At 41.3% G+C, this 25,843-nt stretch overlaps 1 protein-coding gene across 6 annotated transcripts in view; it reads right to left on the bottom strand.

Annotated features, from left to right (window-relative positions):
* ASCC1 (activating signal cointegrator 1 complex subunit 1) overlaps positions 1-25,843 on the bottom strand; it is a 329,262-nt gene that overhangs the window by 291,367 nt on the left and 12,052 nt on the right. For all 6 annotated transcript variants that reach the window (XM_056530463.1, XM_056530468.1, XM_056530467.1 and 3 more), the window contains exon 5: positions 12,197-12,375. In XM_056530463.1, the coding sequence (XP_056386438.1) occupies positions 12,197-12,375 (179 nt within the window). The remainder of the gene's footprint in view (positions 1-12,196; positions 12,376-25,843) is intronic.

The following is a 25,843-nucleotide window of genomic DNA, read 5'->3' as shown; positions in this document are numbered from 1 at the left end:
GTATAAGACCGAGGAGGATGTTTTCAGCAGGAAAAATAGTGCTGAAAAACTCGGCTTATACTCGAGTATTTATCGGTATATGTTTTCCACCAGAGTACCCCTTTAATAGTTCTACATAATTTCAATACATTTTACGGAAAAGTCATTTTTGCTTTGCCATATTTAGAGAGCTAAAACTCTTATTGTTCGGTGAACACAGCTGTACGAAGAATTGTTTTGACTCATTAGTAGTGGGAATAAACTGCAAATCTGATTTATTTACAACATGACATTGTGGGGAGATTTTTTTATTAAATGTTATTGCGCACAATAAAACTTTTTTTTGTTCTACCTTTTTCTGTGGCATCTAAGGTAATTAACTACAGGATCAGTGGGGAAGATTTATGAAAACTTGTCCAGAGAAAAAGTTGCAGAGTTGCCCAAAGCAGAAATACAAAAATCAGATTACTGCTTTCATTTTTGAAAAGGCCTCTGAAAAATGAAAGAAGCAATCTGATTGGTTGCTATGGGCAATTTAGCAACATTTCCTCTGAAAAGGTTTTGATAAATGTCCCCCACTAAGGGTTATCTTCTAAGGGTTATCTTCTGTATCAGTAGTTGAGGCAGTTGTGAGCGAACTAGCATCTGGTAATAACGGCTTTATCGGATCAGTCATTAGGGAAGAAAAAAGGCATTTGCCTGTTTGAAGTGCCACTTCTGAGAGGGCATTCACTGTCATACGCTTGACTTAGAGGCCTACCTTAAAGGTATAGGCAAATATTACCTGTTCATTTTTAGACCTTCAGGGTCCAGCTATTTTTTCTTTTGTACTTATCGGAGCATTTCAAGAGTTCTAACGTTATTTATTTTCACATTGATGTAGCCAAATGGCACTATTTGGGGAATGTATAATTAGTTTATTTACAGTAACTTTGTCTATTTTACGATAAAACTTAAAAATGTTTTATTCTGTGAATCATTACAATTAAAATCTTTACACAATTTCTATTATTGTTCTATTTTAAAAAAAAAAATCATAAAAGTTTAATATTGCCCTACTCTGACCCCCTAAATTTTCTTATTTTTCAACATACAGGGCTGTATCAGGGCTAATTTTTTGAACTGTGATCGGTAGTTTTCTTTGGTAGAAGGTTGCATATATGTGACTTTTTGATAACTTTTTATTCCTTTTTTCTGGGATGTGATGTGACCAAAAATCACCAATGTTAACATTTCTTAAAGGAAAACGGTCATCTGTTCACCACACTAAGCTCAATACACTGGAGACGGATAAGGGGTTAATGGGTTAAATACAAACCTGCACTCCGGAGATCTGTCCCTCTAAAGATCGGCATCCATCTTCAGTGAATTGCGCGCTGGAGGCGGGCCCTCCGGTTCAATATGAATATTCATTGTCGCGGGTCATGTGAGTGCTGCACCGACTGAGTGCTCACGCGACAATGAATATTCAAATTCAAACAACGAAAAAACAAACAGACGGAAATAACTAAATAAAAAGGGGCTGAGAGAGATAGGACAAGGGAGACATGGAAAGAGACAAGGAGAGAAAAAGAAAAAAGGTACCCATAAAGAGGGGGGGGGGGACAAATCCGCATTGAGAAAATTAGGGAGAGAACATGAGGCAGTGAACCAGTAGTAGCATGGAAAGATTCCAATGGTGTCATCTCAGTAGCAAATTAAGAGGGTGGAGAGAGGGAAGTAAATTTCAAAGTTGAACGGACCTCCATGAATCCAAGGCGATCGGATTCGACATCACCGTAAAAAAGGTCTGAATGTGTCAACAATCCCTGCGGAGAACAAAAGGTAGCTACCTGAGAACGACCAGCATGTGTCCAAAAATGAAACACCAGAACTTCCACACCAGGAGGGAAGGCAGGATTACCTAATACCGGGACCATAAGTGAACTCAGGAAGGAAATGATGGAAGTGTGTGTGAGAGGATTTGAGAATGCTGATAGGGTCGGACCAATAGAAGGATGAGAGCATAAGGCGGGAATCCCTGAATGGGCACACCAAGGAAGGCAATGAAGAGGAAAGAGGGTGAAGGACTGCTTGTGGGCTACCCAAGGTTTAGTCATTGCATAATGGCACCAATCAACCACTGTGGTATGCCTGGCCAGAAGGCACACCAGAGGAGAAAAATCGCAGGAGCCAGTCCGGGAGCGGGCAAGAGGAGCTATTGCGCTTGCATCATAGCAGGGACGGGACACAGGATGTACCTGTATAAAACTGGTGTGCCAAGTACCAGTGGATAACCCTTTTTAAATGGACAAAGTAGTATAATAGGAATGGAGCAGACTAAGGGAAAAACTGTTGGAGTTGTTTTTTCTTTTTTTCTTACATTTTCTATGTTTTGTCCTTCTTTAATAGTTTAATACCATCTAGTGATTCCTAGTAACTTATAATTCAGTTACTGATCATATATATCTTGTGAAAATAAGAAAGATGTTGTGTGTAGAATTTACAAACCAAAAAAATATATACAGCAGTCGTTCTGAATTCCCTCTCTTTTCAGCTGGAACAAATGCATTAATTAATATGCCCCTGTAGCTTACAAAATAGGCCAGTTTTTTGGTTGCACCTGAAGTGACCTATACATGTAGCTGGTGACCCTCCCAGCATAATCCACAAGGAGAAGTGAGGACAACAAGATGCCACCTTTAAAACTGGCAATTTACTGTAACTAAGACCGGTCTCAGACAAGAATGAGATCTTTTATAACCTGACAGCAGAAGAAATGTAGAGAAACCATAGCATGTGCATATCCCTCAGGTGAGGTCAGATTGGTACGGAGGAGTCATTGATCCTAGAAGAACCAAAAGGGCATGTACACAAACATTTCATGAATTCATCTAGAGCTCTCCAGTGATTTTTTTCATACACAGACTAAATCATCCAAACCAGTATTACTCTAGACTAGGACCCTGCTCAGAGAAAAGATCATTAATTATCATAGTTCCATCTGCTGGTGCACATAAAAATGTCACTTGAATAATGTAACTATATATTCTCAAGAACCAGGAGACCAACATCTTCATCTTGTTTCTATTTCACAAAATATCTTTAATTAAAATGATTTTATTAATGTCTTAACAGGGTATTCAGATTTAAAAAAAAAAAAAAAAACACAAAAACAACAACAATGTACTGCCCTGTGTGTAAAACAGCAAGTGATGAGACACTCATGTTGCCCTGACCAGCACTAGTGCTCCGGAGTGCTTCGTTCCCACTGTTTATTTCTCCTGATGATGTGCTCTCCCTAAACCACTGTGCTAGACCATGTGGGGTGAGTATGCTATAGTTTGTTATTTTACACAGCAGTCTGTACTTTGCTTTTACAATACATTGGAATAAACCCACGTCCAGGTTGACAAAAAAGGTTTTCTGGAACAGCACCATAGATTTCCATGGTTTGCGCCAGGTATTGCAGCTCATTAATAATCTGCAGTTCCAGACAAAGCCTGTGATTTTTTTTTTTTTTTTTTAATCCAGGTCTAAAATCCATAACTATAGGATTCTTATAAATAAAATATATAAATAAAATTCTAAACTAAAAAGGTGTTAAGTTGTAATAAGAGCCAGGACATACACACCGTAGCTGTTTGCCACCGCTATTTCACTATTTATGGATTTACCCTTAAAGACAATGCGCTTTCATGGGATTAAAACCTTTTAATTCTTATAGAAGGTCACTTAACGAATATGCAATGCTGTATGAAAGGTTACCATGCAACCATAGTCTTAAAGGGCTATTCTGGGATTTTTTTGTTATTTGACTATGCCTGTCTTTGCTTCAATGGGTGGAGTGACCGCTGGGTGGGAGGAAGATCATTCTGTTTTTGCAACAGTTGGAGGCACCCTGGTCAGAAAACACTGGTCTACTGCATTGATGGGATTACAGGTGTGTGTTTCAATGGGTGATGTGTGCGAGGGAGAAAAGTGACCTCACACGTACAAACAAGGGATTATGGGATTTGTAGTTTAAGGGAACAAACTCCAACAAGAAATAGCCAGTTCACAAAAAGATCAGCATTATGGTAATCTCACAACATAGCCATTTAGCCCCAAAACAAGCGATGGTCCTTCCTAAGCATGTCCATTACTGTCTGGCAGGTATGTAATAAAATCATCTCATGGTGGATAACCACTTAAAGGGGTACTCCACTGGAAAACATTTTTTAAATCAACTGGTGCCAGAAAGTTAAACAGATTTGTAAATTACTTCTATTTAAAAATCTTAATCTTTCCAGTACTTATCAGCTGCTGTTCTTTTTGAATTTCCTTTTTGCCTGACCACAGTGCTCTCTGCTGACACCTCTGTCAGGAGAGGTTTGCTATTGGGATTTGCTCCTACTCAGGACCCTTCCTAAAAAGGACAGAGATGTCAGCAGAGAGCACTGTAGTCAGGCAGAAAGAACATTCTAAAAAAAAAAACTTTCTGTGGATCATAACAGCAGCTCATAAGTACTGAAAGGATTAGGATTTTTTAATAGAAGTAATTTACAAATCTCTTTAACTTTCTGGCACCAGTTGATTTAAAAAAAAAAATCAATCAATGTTTTCCAGTGGAGTACCCCTTTAAGATAAACACAGAAGGTCTAAATTTTGACACTTTAATCCCTGAAGGACATGCGCCTTAAATGTATGGTGCTGCATAGCGTTACATTGCGCACAGCATTTACGGCACGGCTGTAACGCGAGCACAGGATCTGCACTCACTTCATTCACAGCGGGTCCCGGTGGCTGTCAGCAGCCGCGGACCCGCAGGTAATGGTGGACATCAGCGATCACGCTGAAGTCTGCCATTAACCCCTTAGATGCCGTGATCAATAAAGATCAGGGCATCTGCGGCAGTGAGGTACTTAACCCCTTAAGGAGTCAGCCCATTTTGGCCTTAAGGACTCAGACAATTTAATTTTTACGTTTTCATTTTTTCATCCTCGCCTTCTAAAAATCATAACTCTTTTATATTTTCATCCACAGACTAGTATGAGGGCTTGTTTTTTGCGCGACCAGTTATCCTTTGTAATGACATCACTCATTATATCATAAAATGTATGGCGCAACCAATAAACACTATTTTTGTGGGGAAATTAAAACGAAAAACGCAATTTTGCTAATTTTGGAAGGTTTCGTTTTCACCTGTACAATTTATGGTAAAAATGACATGTGTTCTTTATTCTGAGGGTCAATACGATTAAAATGATACCCATTATTACCGTATATACTCGAGTATAAGCCGAGTTTTTCAGCACGATTTTTCGTGCTGAAAACACCCCCCTCGGCTTATACTCGAGTGAACTCCCCCACCCGCAGTGGTCTTCAACCTGCGGACTTCCAGAGGTTTCAAAACTACAACTCCCAGCAAGCCAGGGCAGCCATCGGCTGTCCGGGCTTGCTGGGAGTTGTAGTTTTGAAACCTCCGGAGGTCCGCAGGTTGAAGACCACTGCGGCCTTCAACATCATCCAGCCCCCTCTCACCCCCTTTAGTTCTGAGTACTCACCTCCGCTCGGCGCTGGTCCGGTCCTGCAGGGCTGTCCGGTAAGGAGGTGGTCCGGTGAGGAGGTGGTCCGGGCTGCTATCTTCACCGGGGAGGCCTCTTCTAAGCGCTTCGGGCCCGGCCTCAGAATAGTCACGTTGCCTTGACAACGACGCAGATGCGTCGTTGTCAAGGCAACGGCTCTATTCCGGGCCGGAAGCGCGGAGAAGAGGCGCCCCCGGTGAAGATAGCAGCCCGGACCACCTCCTCACCGGACCACCTCCTTACCGGACAGCCCTGCAGGACCGGACCAGCGCCGAGCGGAGGTGAGTACTCAGAACTAAAGGGGGTGAGAGGGGGGCTGGATGATGTTGAAGGCCGCAGTGGTCTTCAACCTGCGGACCTCCGGAGGTTTCAAAACTACAACTCCCAGCAAGCCCGGACAGCCGATGGCTGCCCGGGCTTGCTGGGAGTTGTAGTTTTGAAACCTCTGGAGGTCCGCATGTTGAAGGCCGCAGTGGTCTTCAACCTGCGGACCTCCGGAGGTTTCAAAACTACAACTCCCAGCAAGCCCGGACAGCCGATGGCTGCCCGGGCTTGCTGGGAGTTGTAGTTTTGAAACCTCTGGAGGTCCGCAGGTTGAAGACCACTGAGGGCGAATGATGAGAAGAGGATGATGAAGGGGGGGGGGGGGATGATGAAGGGGGGTGGGGATGATGAAGGGGGGGGGTGTGGGATGATTACAAGGGGATGATGAAGGGGGGATGTGTGGGATGATAAGGGGATGTGTGGGATGATGACAAGGGGATGATGAAGGGGGGATGTGTGGGATGATAAGGGGATGTGTGGGATGATGACAAGGGGATGATGAAGGGGGGATGTGTGGGATGATGACAAGGGGATGATGAAGGGGGGATGTGTGGGATAAGGGGATGTGTGGGATGATGACAAGGGGATGATGAAGGGGGGATGTGTGGGATAAGGGGATGTGTGGGATGATGACAAGGGGATGATGAAGGGGGGATGTGTGGGATGATGACAAGGGGATGATGAAGGGGGGATGTGTGGGATGATAAGGGGATGTGTGGGATGATGAAGGGGGGATGTGTGGGATGATAAGGGGATGTGTGGGATGATGACAAGGGGATGATGAAGGGGGGATGTGTGGGATGATGACAAGGGGATGATGAGGATGTTAATGACGGGTCTGGATGATGACAGGGGGGGATGAGGTATTTCCCACCCTAGGCTTATACTCGAGTCAATAACTTTTCCTGGGATTTTGGGTTGAAATTAGGGGTCTCGGCTTATACTCGGGTCGGCTTATACTCGAGTATATACGGTACATACTTTTATATTATTGTTGCGCTTAAAAAAAATCACAAACTTTTTAACCAAATTAGTATGTTTATAATCCCTTTATTTTGATGACCTCTAACTTTTTTATTTTTCCATATAAGCGGCGGTATGGGGGCTCATTTTTTGCGCCATGATCTGTACTTTTTTTTTATACCACATTTGCATATAAAAAACTTTTAATACATTTTTTATATTTTTTTTTTAATAAAATGTATTTAAAAAGTAGGAATTTTGGCCTTTTTTTTTTTTCGTTCACGCCGTTCACCGTACGGGATCATTAACATTTTATTTTAATAGTTCGGACATTTACGCACGCCGCGATACCAAATATGTCTATAAAAAAAATTTACACTTTTTGGGGGTAAAATAGGAAAAAACTGACGTTTTACTTTTTTATTGGGGAGGGGATTTTTCAATATACCATCAGTGGAGGGTTCTTCGAAAATCCCTGCTTATCAGCTGATTAAAGAGGTCACTGCACTTATATGATGCTGTAACCTCTTCACTTCCTACCAGGCTCAGCAGTGAGTAGCTGTACCTGATATTGCAGTTTGTCCTATTCACAATGGGACAAACTGCAATACAATGACCCCCCGACCTACGATGGCCCAGACATACGATAATTTCAATATACGATGGCCTCTCAGAGGCCATCGCATGTTGAAGGCAGCATCAACATACGATGCTTTTGTATGTCGGGGCCATTGCATAAACGGCTATCCGGCAGCGCTTACTGCTTCAGCTGCCACCGGATAGCCGTTTACGGTGCCCCGTGTGGTCCTCTGACGATCACTTACCTGTCCGCGGGGCTCCGGCACGTCCTCTTCAGGATCCCCTGCATCGTCAGCGCTCTCCATCGTCATCATCACGTCGTTGCGCACGATGTCCCATCATCCAATAGGAGCAGCGTGCTTAATGACGTGATGGTGGCGACGGAGAGTGAGGATGCCGGGGAAGCAGAGGCCTTGCCTGAGAGTCGGGGACACCCCGGGCATGCGGCGACAGCAATGGAAGGCGACATCCAGGGCAGCGGTGACGAGTGGTGACAATCCGGAGCGGCGGGGACACGTGAGTATAACCTCCAATACCAGTGGTCTTCAACCTGCGGACCTCCAGATGTTGCAAAACTACAACTCCCAGCATGCCCGGACAGCCGTTGGTTGTAGATCACTGTCCTATACTTTACATTGCATGGATCCCTCAACATATGATGGTTTCAACAAACGATGGTCCATTTGGAACGGATTACCATCGTATGTTGAGGGACCACTGTGCTAGGTAAAGGCACTATCCAGACTACAGAACTGTGAAGAGGCTGCAGCTTTCATACACACGCAAAAGCCCCCTCAATCGGCTGAATTTTTTTTTATTCTTAATTACTGTGCATATTATACAACAAACAATAGGCTAGATATGGTTAAACATGCAGATAATAAGGTATAAATTTATTAATCCATTCAAAACCTTTTAAGCATATTATGCTCGGTACCTTTACAGACCAGCAGAGACTGTTTTAGGCACTTGAGAATACACATAGAGTAGCACTAAGCTTTCGCGCATGATAGAAGTATCAAGCAGCGAGCACAGTCTATGAGATCCCCTGCATTTTTTATAGCAAAGATAAAACCGTTCCAACTCCTCCAAAGTCAACGTATCCAGCTGAGATACCTAGTGGGTAATAGGATGAATCAGCCCAACAGTGTCAAACATTGCAGATCGGCACGCCGAACACAAAGAACAGATACGGCTGTATCCAAAGGCACAGCTACTATTTATTTACTTGGCTTTTTCCTGTAAGCTAAATAAATATACCATATCCGAGGAGATTTTATCCTGATCTCTAGCCACATGTTGGGAAAAAACAAACAAGATCTGGACATATGCTGTTGATGTAAATTGATGCAGATGATTTTTTTTTTTTTTCGGCTGTATGCTTTTTACAAAATTGATTCTGTCGTGCTCTCTCTCTCCCTTGTATCCATCTGCCATTTCCCCCCACAATGCAGGATCAGGGACATATGGCTTCCTGCATAAATATCATTTGAATCTGTTTCTCCTTAGTGCATTATTTTGCCTATCAAGTATAACACATTCTCTTCCAGCGCGGAGAACAGAAGATGTAATAATGCATGTATTCCATTAGTGTGACATTACCGAGATGCTGCTCGATGATGGCTCACTATCTACTGCCTGGGTAGTACTGGAATGTTCGCAGATGAAATGCTAAACTAAATTAGACAGAATTCTACTTTTCCACTGCAGACACAAGAGCTGGAATGCAAATGATGAATAATCACAAAAGCTGAAAGTGAACTTCTTTGAAACATTTTAACTTTTGCATTCATTTAAAAATCTCACTTTGAAAAGGTCAGAGAGACTGGACATGATATATTTTCTGTATAAAAACTTAATAAATCATGTAATACCATTTCCCATTAAATTGTGCACACAATCTTGGTAATACTGCCAACTGTCCCATAGAAATCATTTATCGAATAGGTAAAAAAAAGGCTCCATCATCAGGCCATAGACTAATCTTATGCTTCTGCAGTAGACTCTGTTTGGTAATCTTGCACAAGGTAAAAACTGAATCCTCACAGCAGGACATGGAGAAATCTCGAAATAGAAGCAAAACTGCTTCTAATAATACTTGAAAGTGTATTAATTAATGAGGAAGTGATGTAAGAGTTAAGAAAAAATACTCACCTGCCCTGAGCCCCCGCAGCTTCAGATCCAATGGCTGCTGATCTTGGCCGCTTACTGGTGTTTCTTGTGATGCATCAACCCCACAGAAACTACCTGATAAGCCAATCAATGGCTACTGCAGTTACCTACCTCAATCACTCACTGGCTCAGTGGGTAGTTCCTGTGGGGTCAACACATCACAGGAACCATCGGTCAACAATTGGAACCAGAAGCCTCGGGCCCGGTAGCTATGGGGAATAAGAGCAGCTGAGTATGGTTTCAGTCAGTTTTTATTTTTTTCTTGGGGCTTGAATACCCCTTTATGATAAGGACACAAGTGGCGCATCCTGCAGGGTTTCCTGCGGCTGAAATTCTACTTGCGGATGGGTAGTAGCTTAATCCGCTTGCTGAATTCCAAAGCAGAATAATCACAAACTGAATTTAAGCTGCAAGAAACCAACTGCAGATGTGCTACGTGTGATCTTACCCTAAAGGCTTAAAAAAACAAAACAAAAAAACATAAGAAAATTGAAAGAGGATGTCTCTTTTTGACAACCAATCTCCATATGCTCTTTTAGGGAATATGGATGTTATGGATAGAGCTCCCCAACCTGGGACCCTCCATTAAAAGCCAAAGCAGAAAGCCGCTAATGTTTCAGCTCTTGCTCTGGATGATGTAGTATGTTCATGTATTATACAAACAGACATTTGTTAAAATGGTTGCATATTATACAACAATTTCCCAGTAGCAATCAACGTAGGAAAAAGTACAGGTTTTCACGTCTCAACATGCAAACATAAACTCCAAAAACTACTTGCATTGCGGGATACCGATCCCCTGCTCTTTAGATTTTTTATTTTTTATTTTTTTTATTACCAGTCTGTATTAACTGAAGGTAAATAGACCAAGTGCAGTTTCTGTAGAGCATGACTATGGCTACATTATTAGCTAAATGTGATACGCACCAAACAAAAAAGAAAAAAAAAACAGCTGTAAATTTTATTTAAATAGCCACTGTCGCAAGAGACTACATACTGTGACAGGACAGGAATATGTGAAAACAACCGCTGTCAGTCAACTACTCTACGTAACTTTATAGGAAACATGTATCATTGTCTGTCATAGTTTTTAGCAGGATGAAGGGACAGTATCCAATGGCCTTTACACTGCGTTCAACTGGAGTCATCACTCCCATAGAGTGTGAATGAGGCTAAAGCATGCAAGTGAGGATGATCAGAGTCCCTGCAAGCATATATTATATCCTGTTGATAAAAGATGACATTAAGGCTACATGCAGCCACCTCTAAAGTGATTTTAGAAACTGCACATTATGATACATTGAACTCATTGATATCATTTTTTTAAAACCATTTCCATGCAGAAAATTTGGAGCTATGGACCACTTAACTAGGGCTGGCCGGTATACCGGTTCTTAACGAATACCGAAATTTTTGGGCTGCACGATATGAATTTTTCCCATACCGCAATAGCGGTTTGGCCCCTCCCCCTCGGGAATGAATTATCAGCTACAGCGCTGCTGCGCTGTCCCCACATCGGGGAACTAATCATATGTGACCCACCAGCGCTGGTCTGCCCCCCCCCCCCCCCACCAAATTATGTTACCCGCCAGCGCTGTTCTGCTCCCCCCCCAATTAATTATCAGCCCAGTGGGGTACTGCTCACATATGTCACCCGCAAGCACTGCCCTCCTCCTCTTTGTTGGGGGCCGCCGGCGCTGGAACTCTGTACTGTACACCAGTGGTCTCCAACCTGCGGACCTCCAGCTGTTGCAAAACTACAACTCCCAGCATGCCCGGACAGCCAACGGCTGTCCAGGCATGCTGGGAGTTGTAGTTTTGCAACAGCTGGAGGTCTGCAGGTTTGAGACCAATAGTGTACGCTGTATCCCTATGCCTGGGCAGCAAAAGATAAAGAAAATAAACTTTAACTTACCTACGTTGGCCTTACGCTGGGGATGGGAACGTCGGACAGCCGTCAGCCTATCACCGGCCGGAGCGATGTCCCGCCCCGGCCAGTGATAGGCTGAGCCCACTGTCATGTAAGGAGTTCTTGCCGGCTTCTTACATGACAATGCGTTTAACCTATCACTGGCCGGGGCGGGACATCGCTGCGGCCGTTGATAGGCTGACAGGTGTCCGACGTTCCAGTCCCAAGGAACAGCGTGAGGCCGACGTAGGTAAGTTAAAGTTTATTTTCTTTATCTTTTGCAGCCCGGGCATAGAGATACAGCGCACAGCCGTTGGCTGTCCAGGCATGCTGGGAGTTGTAGTTTTGCAACATCTGGAGGTCCGCAGGTTGGAGACCACTGGCGTACAGTGAGTTCCAGCACCGGCGGCCCCCAACAAAGAGGAGGAGGGCAGTGCTTGACATATGTGAGTAGTACCCCGCTGGGCTGATAATTAATTGGGGAGGAGCAGAACAGTGTTGGCGGGCAACATGATTTGGTGGGGGGGAGCAGAACAGCGCTGGCAGGTAACATGATTTGGGGGGGTGAAAGAAATACTGTTATATACCGTGGATCCACCATAAGTTACAAAAATACCGTGATACACATATTTGGTCATACCGCCCAGCTCTACTCTTAACAACATGAAGATAAAAGATGGAGACCCACTTTTAGCTCAATAGTAAAGACGATTTTCTCTCCTACCTTGGAACATTTTGACAAGACCTCTTCTTTAAACTTTAGGAAACTATCCTGAATCTCTGGTTGGTTGAGCGCAAAAGACAAGAAGTGGGTAAATGGCTGCTTCTTTCTAAATGTCTCTGCCAATAGTTCAATGCGAGTCCTTGCCGAAATAACTCCATTGCGATTATGTCCTGTAATTACTAAAATAAAAAATTCATGTAAAAAATACCAGTATAAAGTATATCATAGAAGACATGCTTTAGCTTTATTCCCTTGGGATCATAGGAACATGAGCCATTTTTAAACTGAACATGGAAGAACTGAAGTTGGTTTGTGAGGACATGTCTTTTGAGAGAAGAAGTAGGTCAAGAAGATGAAAGTAGTTGTACATGAAGCATAAGCAAAGACTATCCTGCTAAGGATTGGGTATAAATTAACAAGCTAAATATCAGTTACAAAGTGACGGCTTTACACATTATTATACAATGCCTATGTCAAGCATACACAGGCACACAACAGCTTTAGGTCACACAATTCATACACAGGACAATTTGTGTACAAAATAGAAGGTAAAAGTCCGAAGTGTTCTGAATGTAGCCTACTGCATCTGTGATCATTCCAGTTTATAAAGTCCCTCAGGAAAATCCAGCCAAAAGGTAGATTCTGAAAGTGAAATAGAATATTAGAGCAAAATATATAGGGCGCTAAGGGATTATATTAGACATTATAAGAATAATCCCTTAACCCCTTAAGGACGGACCCATTTTTTAACTCAATGACCGGGCTCTTTTTTTTTTTTAATTTCACATGTATCTCTTTAACCTCTTAAGGACTCAGGGTGTACCTGTACGCCCTGAGCCCGGTCCCGGTGTGTAAAACGGGGTCACGCCGTGACCCCGCATCACACAGGGTCGGTCCCGGCTGCTAACGATAGCCGGGACCCTGGGCTAACAGCGTGCGGCAACGATTGTTGTGCCGCACGATGTTAACCCTTCAGAGGTGGCGATCAAAGTTGAACGCTTCCCGGCAAAGTAAAACGCTTCCCGGCAGCTCAGTCGGGCTGATCGGGACATCGCGATAAAATCGCGATGTTCCGATCAGCTGGGACGCAGGCGGAGGTCTCCTTACCTGAGCTACAGGCTTGAGCAATCAAGCCCCTATCTGACTGATCAGTGTGTGCAGAGCTATAGCTCCCTATGGGAGCTATAGCACTGCAAAAAAAAAAAAGTGGAAAAAAAAAAAGTTAACAAAGGTCATTTAACCCCTTCCCTAATAAAAGTTTGAATCACCCCCCTCATACCGGCCCGTACGCGGAAAAATAAAAAAAGTTACAGGGGCCAGAAGATGACAATTTTAAACATATAAATTGTCCTGCATGTAGTTATGATTTTTTTCAGAAGTACGACAAAATCAAACCTATATAAGTAGGGTATCATTTAACCGTATGGACCTACAGAATAAAGATAAGGTGTCATTTTGACCAAAAAATGCACTGCGTAGAAACGGAAGCCCCCAAAAGTTACAAAATGAAATTTTTTCTTAAATTTTGTCGCACAATGATTTTTTTTCCCATTTTGCCGTGGATTTTTTTGGTAAAATGACTAATGTCACTGCAAAGTAGAATTGGTGGCGCAAAAAATAAGCCATCATATGGATTTTTAGGTGCAAAATTGAAAAAATGAAAATGCAAAAACTGAAAAACGCTGAGTCGTTAAGGGGTTAAATGTAATAACTTTAGAACGCTTTTTCAGAGCAGAGCGATTCTGAGACAGTTTTTTCGTGACATATTGTACTTTATATAAGTGGTGCATTTTTGTTGACACATGCAGCATTTTTTGTGAAAAACTTCAAAATATTGTGAAAAACTGGAAAAATTTCTGGCATATTTTTTTTTTTTTTTTTTTAATAGTGTACACTGTGCGGTAAAAGAGATGTTATATTTATTCTGTGGGTCAGTACCATTGTGGCAATACCCATTTTATTTAGCTTTCTATGTTCTTTTTCCTTTTCTGAGCAAAATTTTTTTTCTGCCATTCATTTTCCAACATTTACGTGCTACCTTTTGATCTTTTTTATTTAGCTATTTGTACCAAAATTTGCGAATTTTGCTTTTTTTAATGGTTTTTTTATGCCGTTCACAGTGCGGGATAATTTACATTACAGTTTTATAGTACATGTCATTACGGACGTGGAAATACCTATTATGTATATGATTTGTGTTTTTGATCTTTTTTGGTGATAATACAGGGCTTTTATTGGGAAAGGGGCATCATTATATTTTTTTTTTACACATACTTTTATTGAAGAATTTTATTTTATTTTTTACACTTTTTACAGGTTATATTATGCTGCAATACATTTGTACTGCAACACAGTATAACCTGATGAGCTGCAGACACTACAGCCTGTGCGATCCAGCCTCTGGCTGGATCTCACAGGCTTCCGTAGCAGGCATACAGGAGGTCATGATCTGACCTCCTGCTGCCTTAGCAACCAACGCTGACCCGCCATCGTATCGCGGCGGCGCCGTTGGATAACAGGGGGAGATCGCTCCCCTGCCAACACCATAGATGCTGTGATCAGGATTGATCACGGCATCTAGGGGGTTAATGCTGCTTGGACCGGCACATTTGCGGCTCTGGCAGCTGTGGCGGGACTCCGGCTGTGATTAACAGCCGGGTCCCGTCACCGATCTCCTGCACTGCCCGTGGCAGTGCTGGAGATCGCTATGACGTATGCATAGGTCCAATTGTGCAAACGTGTCGGATGATTGGACGTATGCATACGTCCTATAGCGGGAAGGAGTTAAAGGGATACTGCTGCCCTAAGACATCTTATCCCCCTATCCAGGAAGGATAAGATGTCTGATGTGGATCCCGCCGCTGGGGACCCCCACAATCTCTCCGTGTCTGAAGCCTCACGACCACGGGGCCAGAGTATTGTGACTTGCACTGAGGGGGGCGGGCCGTAACATCACAAGGGGGTGGAGTCGTGACATCACAAGGGGGCGGAGTTGTGACATCACGATACTCCAACCCCGTGATTGTGAGGCTTCAGACACAGAGCGATTATCAATTCATGCAGCTGAGACAGGTGGGTGCTGCATGAGAGATTGCGGGGATTCCCAACGGCGGAACCCCTGCGATCAGTCATCTTATCCCACTATCCTTTGGATGGGGGATAAGATGTCTTAGGGCCGGAGTACCCCTTTAGTGTATACAGTGCCAAGATATATTACAGAACTTGCCATAACATACCTTGGTCCCTGTCTCCAAGGGGCTCTGTAACTGAATTCCAATAAATGTTTGGGCGGGACCAAAGTTGGGCTGTTTGTCAGTAGTGCACACACAGATTTTCTTTCCCTTACTTTTCTCTCCAATTACATACTCCAGTCTGCTATGCAAAGACATAGAACTGTTGAAAGTGCACAGGACTGAACAGGCTGGGATGATCTGCACAGTACACAACTATAGATTACATGTGGAGGGAATACAGGGTTACTGATGCACCACCTTTGCAAGGTGCTATGTAAGCAAAAATAAAAGAAACAGGGGTAACACTAAGCACTGAAATGCTGCTGCTGACAAGCTAAAGGTAGGGGGCAGATCACACTGCAGCACTGTGGACACACAGCACTAGATACACTAGTATTTACACAAGGGACAGCAGCCCTGAATTTTACCAGTATTTGTTAATGAGAAAACCGTTTATTAAGTGTCCATAATCCTCAGCAGGCAGACTTGCTGTATGCAGGTACACAGCCCAGGCTTTATATGGCTCTCTCCTGTATATAGTACATACTATGCCCAGGCCCCACATCCTGGTTAGATGTTAATAGAGGCAGATCTCACCTAACAAAAGACATTAAAGGGGTTATCCAGGAATAGAAAAAAAGAGCTAATTTCTTTGAAAAACGCACCCCCATCTGTCTCCAGGTTGTGTGTGGTTCTGCAGCTCAGTTCCATTGAAGTGAATGGGACCAAGCTGTAATACCACACCTAACCTGGTGACCGACGTGGAGCTGTTTTTAAAATAAATTAGCTCTGTTTCTTCTATTCCTGGATAACCCCTTTAAACAGCAGATTTGAGAAAAGACAGACACTGAGTGTCCAAGACTTTTGAGTTTTTTTCTAAGGGTAAGGAATAGTTTTTGTTAAATGAAGTGATTTACAAATAAAGCATTCATTCCTCAGTTTAGGAGACACTCTGTGTTTGGCGCTCATGTGGAGATTTGTGCGACACTTATGCCTCTTCTGATCATCACTGACCCACAGTCACACTAGATGATGTTGTAGGCAGAATGGTAGATGTTGTAGTTGGAACATGTCACATGTGCTTAGTGTGAACCTGTTCTCATCTGTGAGAGGAGTAATCCAGAGATAGAACACCAGAGCTAATTTCTTCCAAAAACAGCACCATCCTTGTCCTCAAGTTGTGTGTGGTATTACAACTTGGCTCCATTCACCTCAATGTAACGGAGCTGCAATACTACACAAAACCTGAGGACAGAGGTGGTGCTGCTTTTGGAATAAATTAGCTCTGTGTTTCTATTCCTGGATAACCACTTTAGGGTCAATTCAGACAGCAGAATTCCGCCGGCAGAAGTTCTGCCGTGTGAATAGCCCCTCAAAGTCAGACCTGCCAATTCTGGTGTTCTCTGAAGAATGCAAATAGGTATGAAATCATACAATGAAATGCAATTAATGTCTAATTAAGCAGAGAAGGTATGACAGCAGCATCAGGAACATAATTACACCTTTAGTGCAACAGCAGAAATTTTGTTTCTTTGGAAAACAAAAAGACCGATTTTATTTAATTTTTTTTTTCAAAAAGGAACATTCATTATAAGTGGACAATGTTATGCTACTTTTCTAAAAACAGGATTAAAACAAATCTGTGGAAACTTTCTACAACTCTGATGTTTCACACTGAGCTGCAATTGCTCAAACAATAAAAAGCCCTGAATCATTTATTACAGACAATGGTGGAAGGGAGATTGGCTCCTAATTGAATCATTTTTTTTCCCTGTGATTAAATATGCAGCATTTTTGCTTGCGTCTTCCATTTTTACAGCTTAATCTAAATTTAAACAATTTCTTCTAGCTCAAGAGATGCAACCACATAAAATATTACTAGTCGTACATTCAAAAGTTATTTTAATTGCTTTTTATGTAACAGAATGTCATTTGCTTTTTATGTAAGAGAAGCGTTTTCCAGGGCAAGTAAGTGAATATATATATTTATTTATTTTTTTATATTTTTTATTTGAGTAGCCATATTAGTCAAGTGATGCAGATGCAAAATCCAAAAATGTTGCAGTATCTTGTAATACCTTTTTTTTATTGGACTAACAGAATTTTGTAGAGACAAGCTTTCGGGATTCCTCCCTTTGTTAGTCCAATAAAAAAGGTATTACAAGATACTGCAAAATTTTTGGATTTATATATAACAAACTGGAAAAGAGTCACTGCAGCTCTCCAGATTGTTGAAAAAGTGAAAGTAGCGTTTACTCCATCACATAGTCCAACATTTCGGCTGCAAAATTGCAACCATTTTCAAGCCAGACTTGAAAATGGTTGCAATTGTGCATCCGAAACATCTCACTATATAATGGAATAAACGCTACTTTCACTTTTCCAACAACCTGTAGTGCTGAAGTGACTTTTTTCCTATGGTTATTTTGTTGGCCCTGTGGACCTGGGCCATCGCAGGTTTGCACCCACTTGCAAAAGTAATTTTTGGTGTACTGCAATCCTTCTGCTACTGTGTATATCTATATATCTATCTATCTATCTATCTATCTATCTATCTATCTATATATATGTATAGGGAGGGCCATTTCTATGGATACACCTTAATAAAATGGGAATGGTTGGTGATATTAACTTCCTGTTTGTGGCACATTAGTATATGTGAGGGGGGAAACTTTTCAAGATGGGTGGTGACCATGGCGGCCATTTTGAAGTCGCCCATTTTGAATCCAACTTTTGTTTTTTTTCAATAGGAAGAGGGTCATGTGACACATCAAACTTATTGGGAATTTCACAAGAAAAACAAAAACAATGATGTGCTTGGTTTTAACGTAACTTTATTATTTCATGAGTTATTTATAAGTTTCTGACCACTTATAAAATGTGTTCAATGTGCTGCCCATTGTGTTGGATTGTCAATGCAACCCTCTTCAACACCGCAGGAGAAATGCTAGCACAGGCTTTCAGTACCCGTAGTTTCAGGTGCTGCAGAATGGGCAAAACAAAAATTGGAACAGGACCCTCAGTTTACGCAGAAGATTTTGTTCAGTGATGAGGAAAACTTTTATGTGAATGGTGAAGTTAACAAACAAAACCACCGCTATTGGTCGGACACTAACCCTCATTGGATAGATCCCTCCAAGACTGTTGGAACACAAAAATTGATGGTATGGTGTGGTATATGGGGTACAAAGATAGTGGGGCAATTCTTCATCAATGGAAACCTCAAGGCCACTGGATATGCGAAATTGCTACATGATGATGTGTTTCTCTCTTTATGCACTGAAGCTGGCACGTTCCCTGAGTTTTTCCAGCAAGATGGTGCACCACCACATTATGGGTGTCAGGTCCGAGAATTCCTAGATGAACAGTTTCCTGGGAAGTGGATTGGTCGTCGTGGGCCAGTTGAATGGCCCCCAAGGTCTCCCGATTTGACCCAATTAGACTTTTATCTTTGGGGTCATCTGAAGGCAACTGTCTATGCTGTGAGGATACGAGATGTGCAGCACCTGAAACTACGGATACTGGAAGCCTGTGCTAGCATTTCTCCTGCGGTGTTGCTGTCAGTGTGTGAAGAGTGGGAGAAGAGGGTTGTATTGACAATCCAACACAATGGGCAGCACATTGAACACATTTTATAAGTGGTCAGAAACTTGTAAATAACTCATGAAAGAATAAAGTTACGTTAAAACCAAGCACATCATAGTTATTCTTGTGAAATTCCCAATAGGTTTGATGTGTCACATGACCCTCTTCCTATTGAAAAAACAAAAGTTGGATTCAAAATGGGCGACTTCAAAATGGCCACCATGGTCACCACCCATCTTGAAAAGTTTCCCCCTCACATATACTAATGTGCCACAAAGAGGAAGTTAATATCACTAACCATTCCCATTTTATTAAGGTGTATCCATATAAATGGCCCACCCTGTATATCCATACACACACCCATATATATGGTCATTCTTAGGCCATGTCATTTATGTCCAGCTCTGTGTGACGAGAAGAATGCACACTTGTGACCCAACACAGTGTACAGAATTGTGCATGGAAGAAGCCACAGTGCTTTCATAAGTCCCTTCATTCAGCACATTAGTGAGATATTTATTGCATATTAATCTTAAAGGGGTATTCCAGATACTAGATTTTTATATATGTTGGTGGGGCCCCAAGAATAATTATAATTTTTTTTATAAATTATGAAGAAAAAAATAGAATTATACAAATTAATTATTACCGTAATTATAATTTTTTTTTAATAAAAATTATAATAATAGACACTCGCATACATCCCTCCCTCAGAGATCCCCTTGTGACATTGTCCGGTCAACCGCTGAATGCTCAGGCTGCTACTTCCAAGACAGTGGTGAGGCAGAACACCTCTGCAGTCGATGATTGGCTAAGCGAGCTGTCACTGCCAAACTGAGTCTGTCTTGGATGTAACAGTCAGATTACTGAGCGGGGGAACGGAAGATGTCACAGGGGGAGGAAGTGAGTGTGTGTTTTTAGGCTATTGTGACCACAAAAATATATAATCTAGTATCTGGGATACCCCTTTAAACATAGGCCAATGATAAAATAAAATCCTGGACAACCCCTAAAATAAAAAAAAGTGAAACAAGTTTTATTAAAGCTCTCCAATCATTTTGTGTCTATAGCTCCTACATAGACCTTTAAAGGTGTATTCCGGCTTTATACATCTTATCCTCTATCCAGAAGATAGGGGATAAGATGTATGATCGCAGAGGTCCTGTCGCTGGGACCCCCACGATCTCGGTGCAGCCCCCAGCATTCTGTGGCAAGCCCTGCCTCCGAGCCTGAGATGTAAAGTCACGCCACGCCCCCTCCATTCATGTCTATGGGAGGGGGTGTGACGGTCATCACGCCCCCTCCCATAGAAATGAATGGAGGGGGGGCGTGACATGATGTTACAAGGAGGGCATGGCCATTACATCACATCTCAGACTCTGAGGCAGTGTCCGGCACAGAATTCTGGGGGCTGTACCAAGATCGCGGGGGTCCAAGCAGCAGGGTGTGCTTGGATAGGGGATAAGATGTATAAAGCCAGAGTACCCCTTTAAGTTTGAATGGCCACAGATAAAAAACAATCCTTGTGTAGTCTAAACCTGCAGTCATACTCGCTTTTGCCTGTTTCCTCACTTCATGCTAACCTCTCAATACATGTTAAGGCTGGGTTCACACCACGTTTTTGCAATACAGTTTTTTTCCAGGTTTTTGATAAAAAAAACAGATTCCTCAAAACCTGACTAAACTGTATCAAAACGTGTGTACAAAGTTTTATCTGTATACGGTTGAAAACCATATTCGGTTTGAAAAATGATGTCCGGTTGCATCCGTTTTTTAAGAAAAAAACTGTATACGTTTTGAACTTTTCACTCCATTATGAATAAAGTTTCACTTGTTTGATTAAAATTCCAAGAAAAAAAACTGTTCAAAGTCAAAAACCGTATGGTAAAAACTGGATGGAACCGTACTCACATACAGTTCTGTACGGTTCCCATTGACTCCCATGTTAAAAAAAAACGTATACGGGTCAATACGGTTTTTCACCTGGACCAAAAACTGTGGTAGGCCACGATTTTCTGTCCAGAAAAAAAAAAGTAAAAAAACGTGTGGTGTGAATAACGGAGACAACCGTATACAATATGGTGCATACGGTTTTGAATGGAAAGTCTATGGCCACGGTTTGCTGTACGGTTGCATACGGTTAAAAAAAAAAAAACATCTAAACTGTATAGAAAATCGTGGTGTGAACCCACCCTTAATAGAAGTAAAGGACAAATGGAATGTAGATTGTTTGTAGTCTGTTACCTTGAAGAAGCATAAGTCTGCATTGGAGCTGTTAACACAAAACAACAGGACATGTTTAAAGGGGTATTCCAGGCAAAAACTTTTTTTATATATCAACTGGCTCCGGAAAGTTAAACAGATTTGTAAACTACTTCTATTAAAAAATCTTAATCCTTCCAATAGTTATTAGCTTCTGAAGTTTTCTGTCTAACTGCAACTCAACTTCAGAAGCTAATAACTATTGGAAGGATTAAGATTTTTTAATAGAAGTAATTTACAAATCTGTTTAACTTTACGGAGCCAGTTGATATATATAAAAAAATTTTGGCCTGGAATACCCCTTTAATCAAGACTATTTGTAGTGGTGCTTCAATTTTTTTTTAGAAGCATTAGAGCAAAAATAAAGTGTTTTGAGTAGCCCACACAGACTGTAGAAGTGATGAAAGCTCAAGGATATCATCAAAAATAAGGATTCATTTTTTGTGTTAACACATGAGGAAATGAGTTCACATGCACTCTATACACGTTTGACAGAGTAATAAAGTACCAAACAGATAAAACACAACAAAACTGATCCATACACTAACTGCAACTGTAGCACATATAAATTATTATTTGTATTGAAGTAAATTATGTTGTGTAAGTTCATTAAAACTGTGAATTCAAGGACATAAACAAATCAGGGTTACCACCAGTGATAGAGAGCTGAAAAAGCAGGCACACAACATCCTAAAAGAAGGTTATTTATTATATCAGTGCGCCACCTGCTGGTCGAGGGCCAAAATACAATGGAACAGTCAGAATTCAACTGTGTCAGGGCTCATTTATACTATAAAACTACAAATAAAATACATGTGCAATCTGAGATTTGTTCGATCTCTAGGTTCCATCTTTGTACATGTTTTAGTTTAGTACTTTTTAAAACACTAGTAGTTTTTCAGCTGTATTTGTTTAATTGTTATTCAGCCCTGAAATAAAAATTATATATATATAATATGGTGCTGGGGCAGGGGGAAGATAAAGAAAAACATACCTACCTACATACATGACTAGCACTGGCTCAGCTGAATTACAGGCGGAAAAGGGACCCCAATGCAGCTAGTGATTGGCTGAGATGGCAGGTCCTGCCCCAAGAGCTTGCATTGGAAGCAGGAAGAAGAGCGACGATCAGAGGGGGGAAAAGGAGAGCTGCATAGGTTTTTTTTTTTTACTATCTTATTTTTTTTTTTTTTTTTTTTAAAGGCTGGATAATCCCTTTAAGAATGAAAGGGGTAATCCACCTATAACGTATCTCCTATCCACAGAATGGTGGCCCGTCAATTTTGTTTTGAATGAAGTGACCAGTAGGCTATCTTTGGCAGCTCCACAAAGGAGCAAGGAGCAGGGATAAGTATGCTGACCTGCCATTCCATTCAAAATGCAAGTGTAGGAGGAACATTACAGAGATCCCAGTAGGGAGAGTTGGGTCCAGTAGTCAGACCCCCGGAAATCTGACCATTATCCCCTATCCTGTGGATAGGAAATAATTAAATTTAACTGGGAATACCGTTTTTTTTTTTTATTTCTGGAACCAGTTGAAACGTGATGCATAAACACACATATATACAGTCATGGCCGTAAATGTTGGCACCCCTGAAATGTTTCTAGAAAATTAAGTATTTCTCACAGAAAAGGATTGCAGTAACATGTTTTGCTATACACATGTTTTTTTCCCTTTGTGTGTATTGGAACTAAAGAAAAAAAGGCAGGAAAAAAAGCAAATTGGACATAATGTCACACCAAACTCCAAAAATGGTCTGGACAAAATTATTTGCACCTTTAATTTAATATTTGGTTGCACACCCTTTGGAAAAAATAACTGAAATCAGTTGCTTCCTGTAACCATCAATAAGCTTCTTACACCTCTCAGCCGGAATGTTGGACCACTCTTCCTTTGCAAACTGCTCCAGGTCTCTCTTATTGGAAGGGTGCCTTTTCCCAACAGCAATTTTAAGATCTCTCCACAGGTGTTCAATGGGATTTAGATCTGGACTCATTGCTGTTCACTTCAGAACTCTCCAGCGCTTTGCTGCCATCCATTTCTGGGTGCCTTTTTTTGACGTATGTTTGGGGTCATAGGGGGAGATTTATCAAAACCTGTCCAGAAGAAAAGTTGCCCAGTTGCCCATAGCAACCAATCAGCTCGCTTCTTTCATTTTGCAGATGTCTTGTTAAAAATGAAAGAAGCAATCTGATTGGTTGCTATGGGCAACTGGGCAATTTTCCTCTGCACAGGTTTCGATAAACCTCCCCCCCCATTGTCCTGATGGAAGACCCAGATCTCGGATGCAAACCCAGCTTCCTGACACTGGGCTGTACAGTGCGACCCAAAATCTGTTGGTAATCCTCAGATTTCATGATGCCTGGCACACATTCTAGACACCCAGTGCCAGAGACAACAAAACAGAGCAGTCCTATCAGACAGGAGAGAGCACAGAGGAGTCCTATCAGACAGGAGAGAGCACAGAGGAGTCCTATCAGACAGGAGAGAGCACATAGGAGTACTATCAGACAGGAGAGAGCACAGAGGAGTCCTATCAGACAGGAGAGAGCACAGAGGAGTCCTATCAGACAGGAGAGAGCACAGAGGAGTCCTATCAGACAGGAGAGAGCACAGAGGAGTCCTATCAGACAGGAGAGAGCACAGAGGAGTCCTAGCAGACAGGAGAGAGCACAGAGGAGTCCTATCAGACAGGAGAGAGAACAAAGGAGTCCTATCAGACAGGACAGAGCACAGAGGAGTCCTATAAGACAGGAGAGAGAGCACAGAGGAGTCCTATAAGACAGGAGAGAGAGCACAGAGGAGTCCTATAAGACAGGAGAGAGCACAGAGGAGTCCTATAAGACAAGAGAAAGCACAGAGGAGTCCTATCAGACAGGAGAGAGCACAGAGGAGTCCTATCAGACAGGAGAGAGCACAGGAGTCCTATCAGACAGGAGAGAGCACAGAGGAGTGCTATCAGACAGGAGAGAGCACAGAGGAGTGCTATCAGACAGGAGAGAGCACAGAGGAGTCCTATCAGACAGGAGAGAGCACAGAGGAACGTTAGCCCACCCTCACTTACTGGTCTTTGTCCATTCCTGTGTCTCAGCTTGGACAAAGCCATGATTTTATAAGCCATGATTTCTATAAAAAGGAAATAACATTTTCTTATGAAGTATATTAGAAAGGTTAATGTTTTGCCAAGATGTACAACATATAAAAAGTTTTGTATCTGACAGTGCCCATTTAAACCACAAGTTAGGCTTTCTGACACTTTTTCTATTTTGTACATTGCTTTGGAAAAACCCTAATATGATGTCACATACAACTGTATGTATCTTAACCTCACCTTTCAAGTAAAGATTAGGAATCCATTTGAGACACACAATGAATGTGTCTTGTGGTGTTATTTCTCTGAGAGCTGGTTTGATAATTTAACAATATTTGGTCCCTGAGTTATGACTGAAATGGGGTAATTTCCCTAACAATGATGATTATGACTATGATGATGATGAAAGTCTTTGTGCAATGATGTGAGGGACAATTGTTTTAGTCACTTAAAGGTGGCTGCCTAAATAGGTTTTGGGGAAATGTCGCAGTCCTTAGTAACAAATAATGTTATATTGGACAAAATTCCCCTTTTTCCTCTCTATGCCTATTGTTAGTCACCTGATTGGATCTTCCTAGGGATACCTGTAAACTCTGGACTGGATTATTTGTTTAATATAACATCATATAAACATATTAAATAAAATATAGTATACAGGATAAGGATCGATAGAAAATAAATAAATAAAAATGAGTATAAAGAATAAAGAGATTACTAATAAACATGAATAAAAAAATAACAATGATTAAAAAGAATAAAAAGAAAATATTGCCATGATTGTTGATATAAAATAAATATAAATCATGAAATATAACCAATGAAATGAATAAAAATAATTGAATAAAATGAAAAGAGTTATAAAATGCATTTAATCTGATTAATGTACTGACAAATCTGCCAGTAGTACAGTACAGTGTCTTTTCTATTATAAACTAATCTTATAAGAACAGAAGAGAGGATAAAATAAATATGTGAATATAAAGTATATTAATGGGAAAAATTATTTGGATTGTGTATGACTATCCTAGGACTTCTATGTATGCTTATCATTGCTCAATGTAAATGAAATTCATAATATGAGATAACAGAAGAAGTAAATAAATAAGAAACTGGGATGTAGGAGCAGAGACCACATGAATATTAGGTAAACTGTGGACACTGTTGCAGACTGATACATTGAACATTGCCATAAGTTATATGCACCAATAAGAACTGTGCAAATAACATTTGTTCTTTTGCCGAAACCTGCAAACTAAATGTCTGTAGCTATAAGAAATGCTATTTATAGGTGGCTATTATGTTATGACATTTTGTACCCATAAGTGCATTTATATTTATGGCTTAAAAGTTTCCACTTTAAAAAAAAATTAGATACAATTGAGCAGGCCCATTCTGTAGCTTTTATATCTTTCTATCCATTATATTTATACTAAATTCACCTTGATACTTTTACTTTTTACAATTTTATATATTCC

The sequence above is a fragment of the Hyla sarda genome, chromosome 7 (genome assembly GCF_029499605.1).
Source record: "Hyla sarda isolate aHylSar1 chromosome 7, aHylSar1.hap1, whole genome shotgun sequence".
Classification (NCBI taxonomy): Eukaryota; Metazoa; Chordata; class Amphibia; order Anura; family Hylidae; genus Hyla; species Hyla sarda.
Note: the sequence above shows the minus strand (reverse complement) of the source record. Positions and strands in the feature narration are given on the sequence as shown.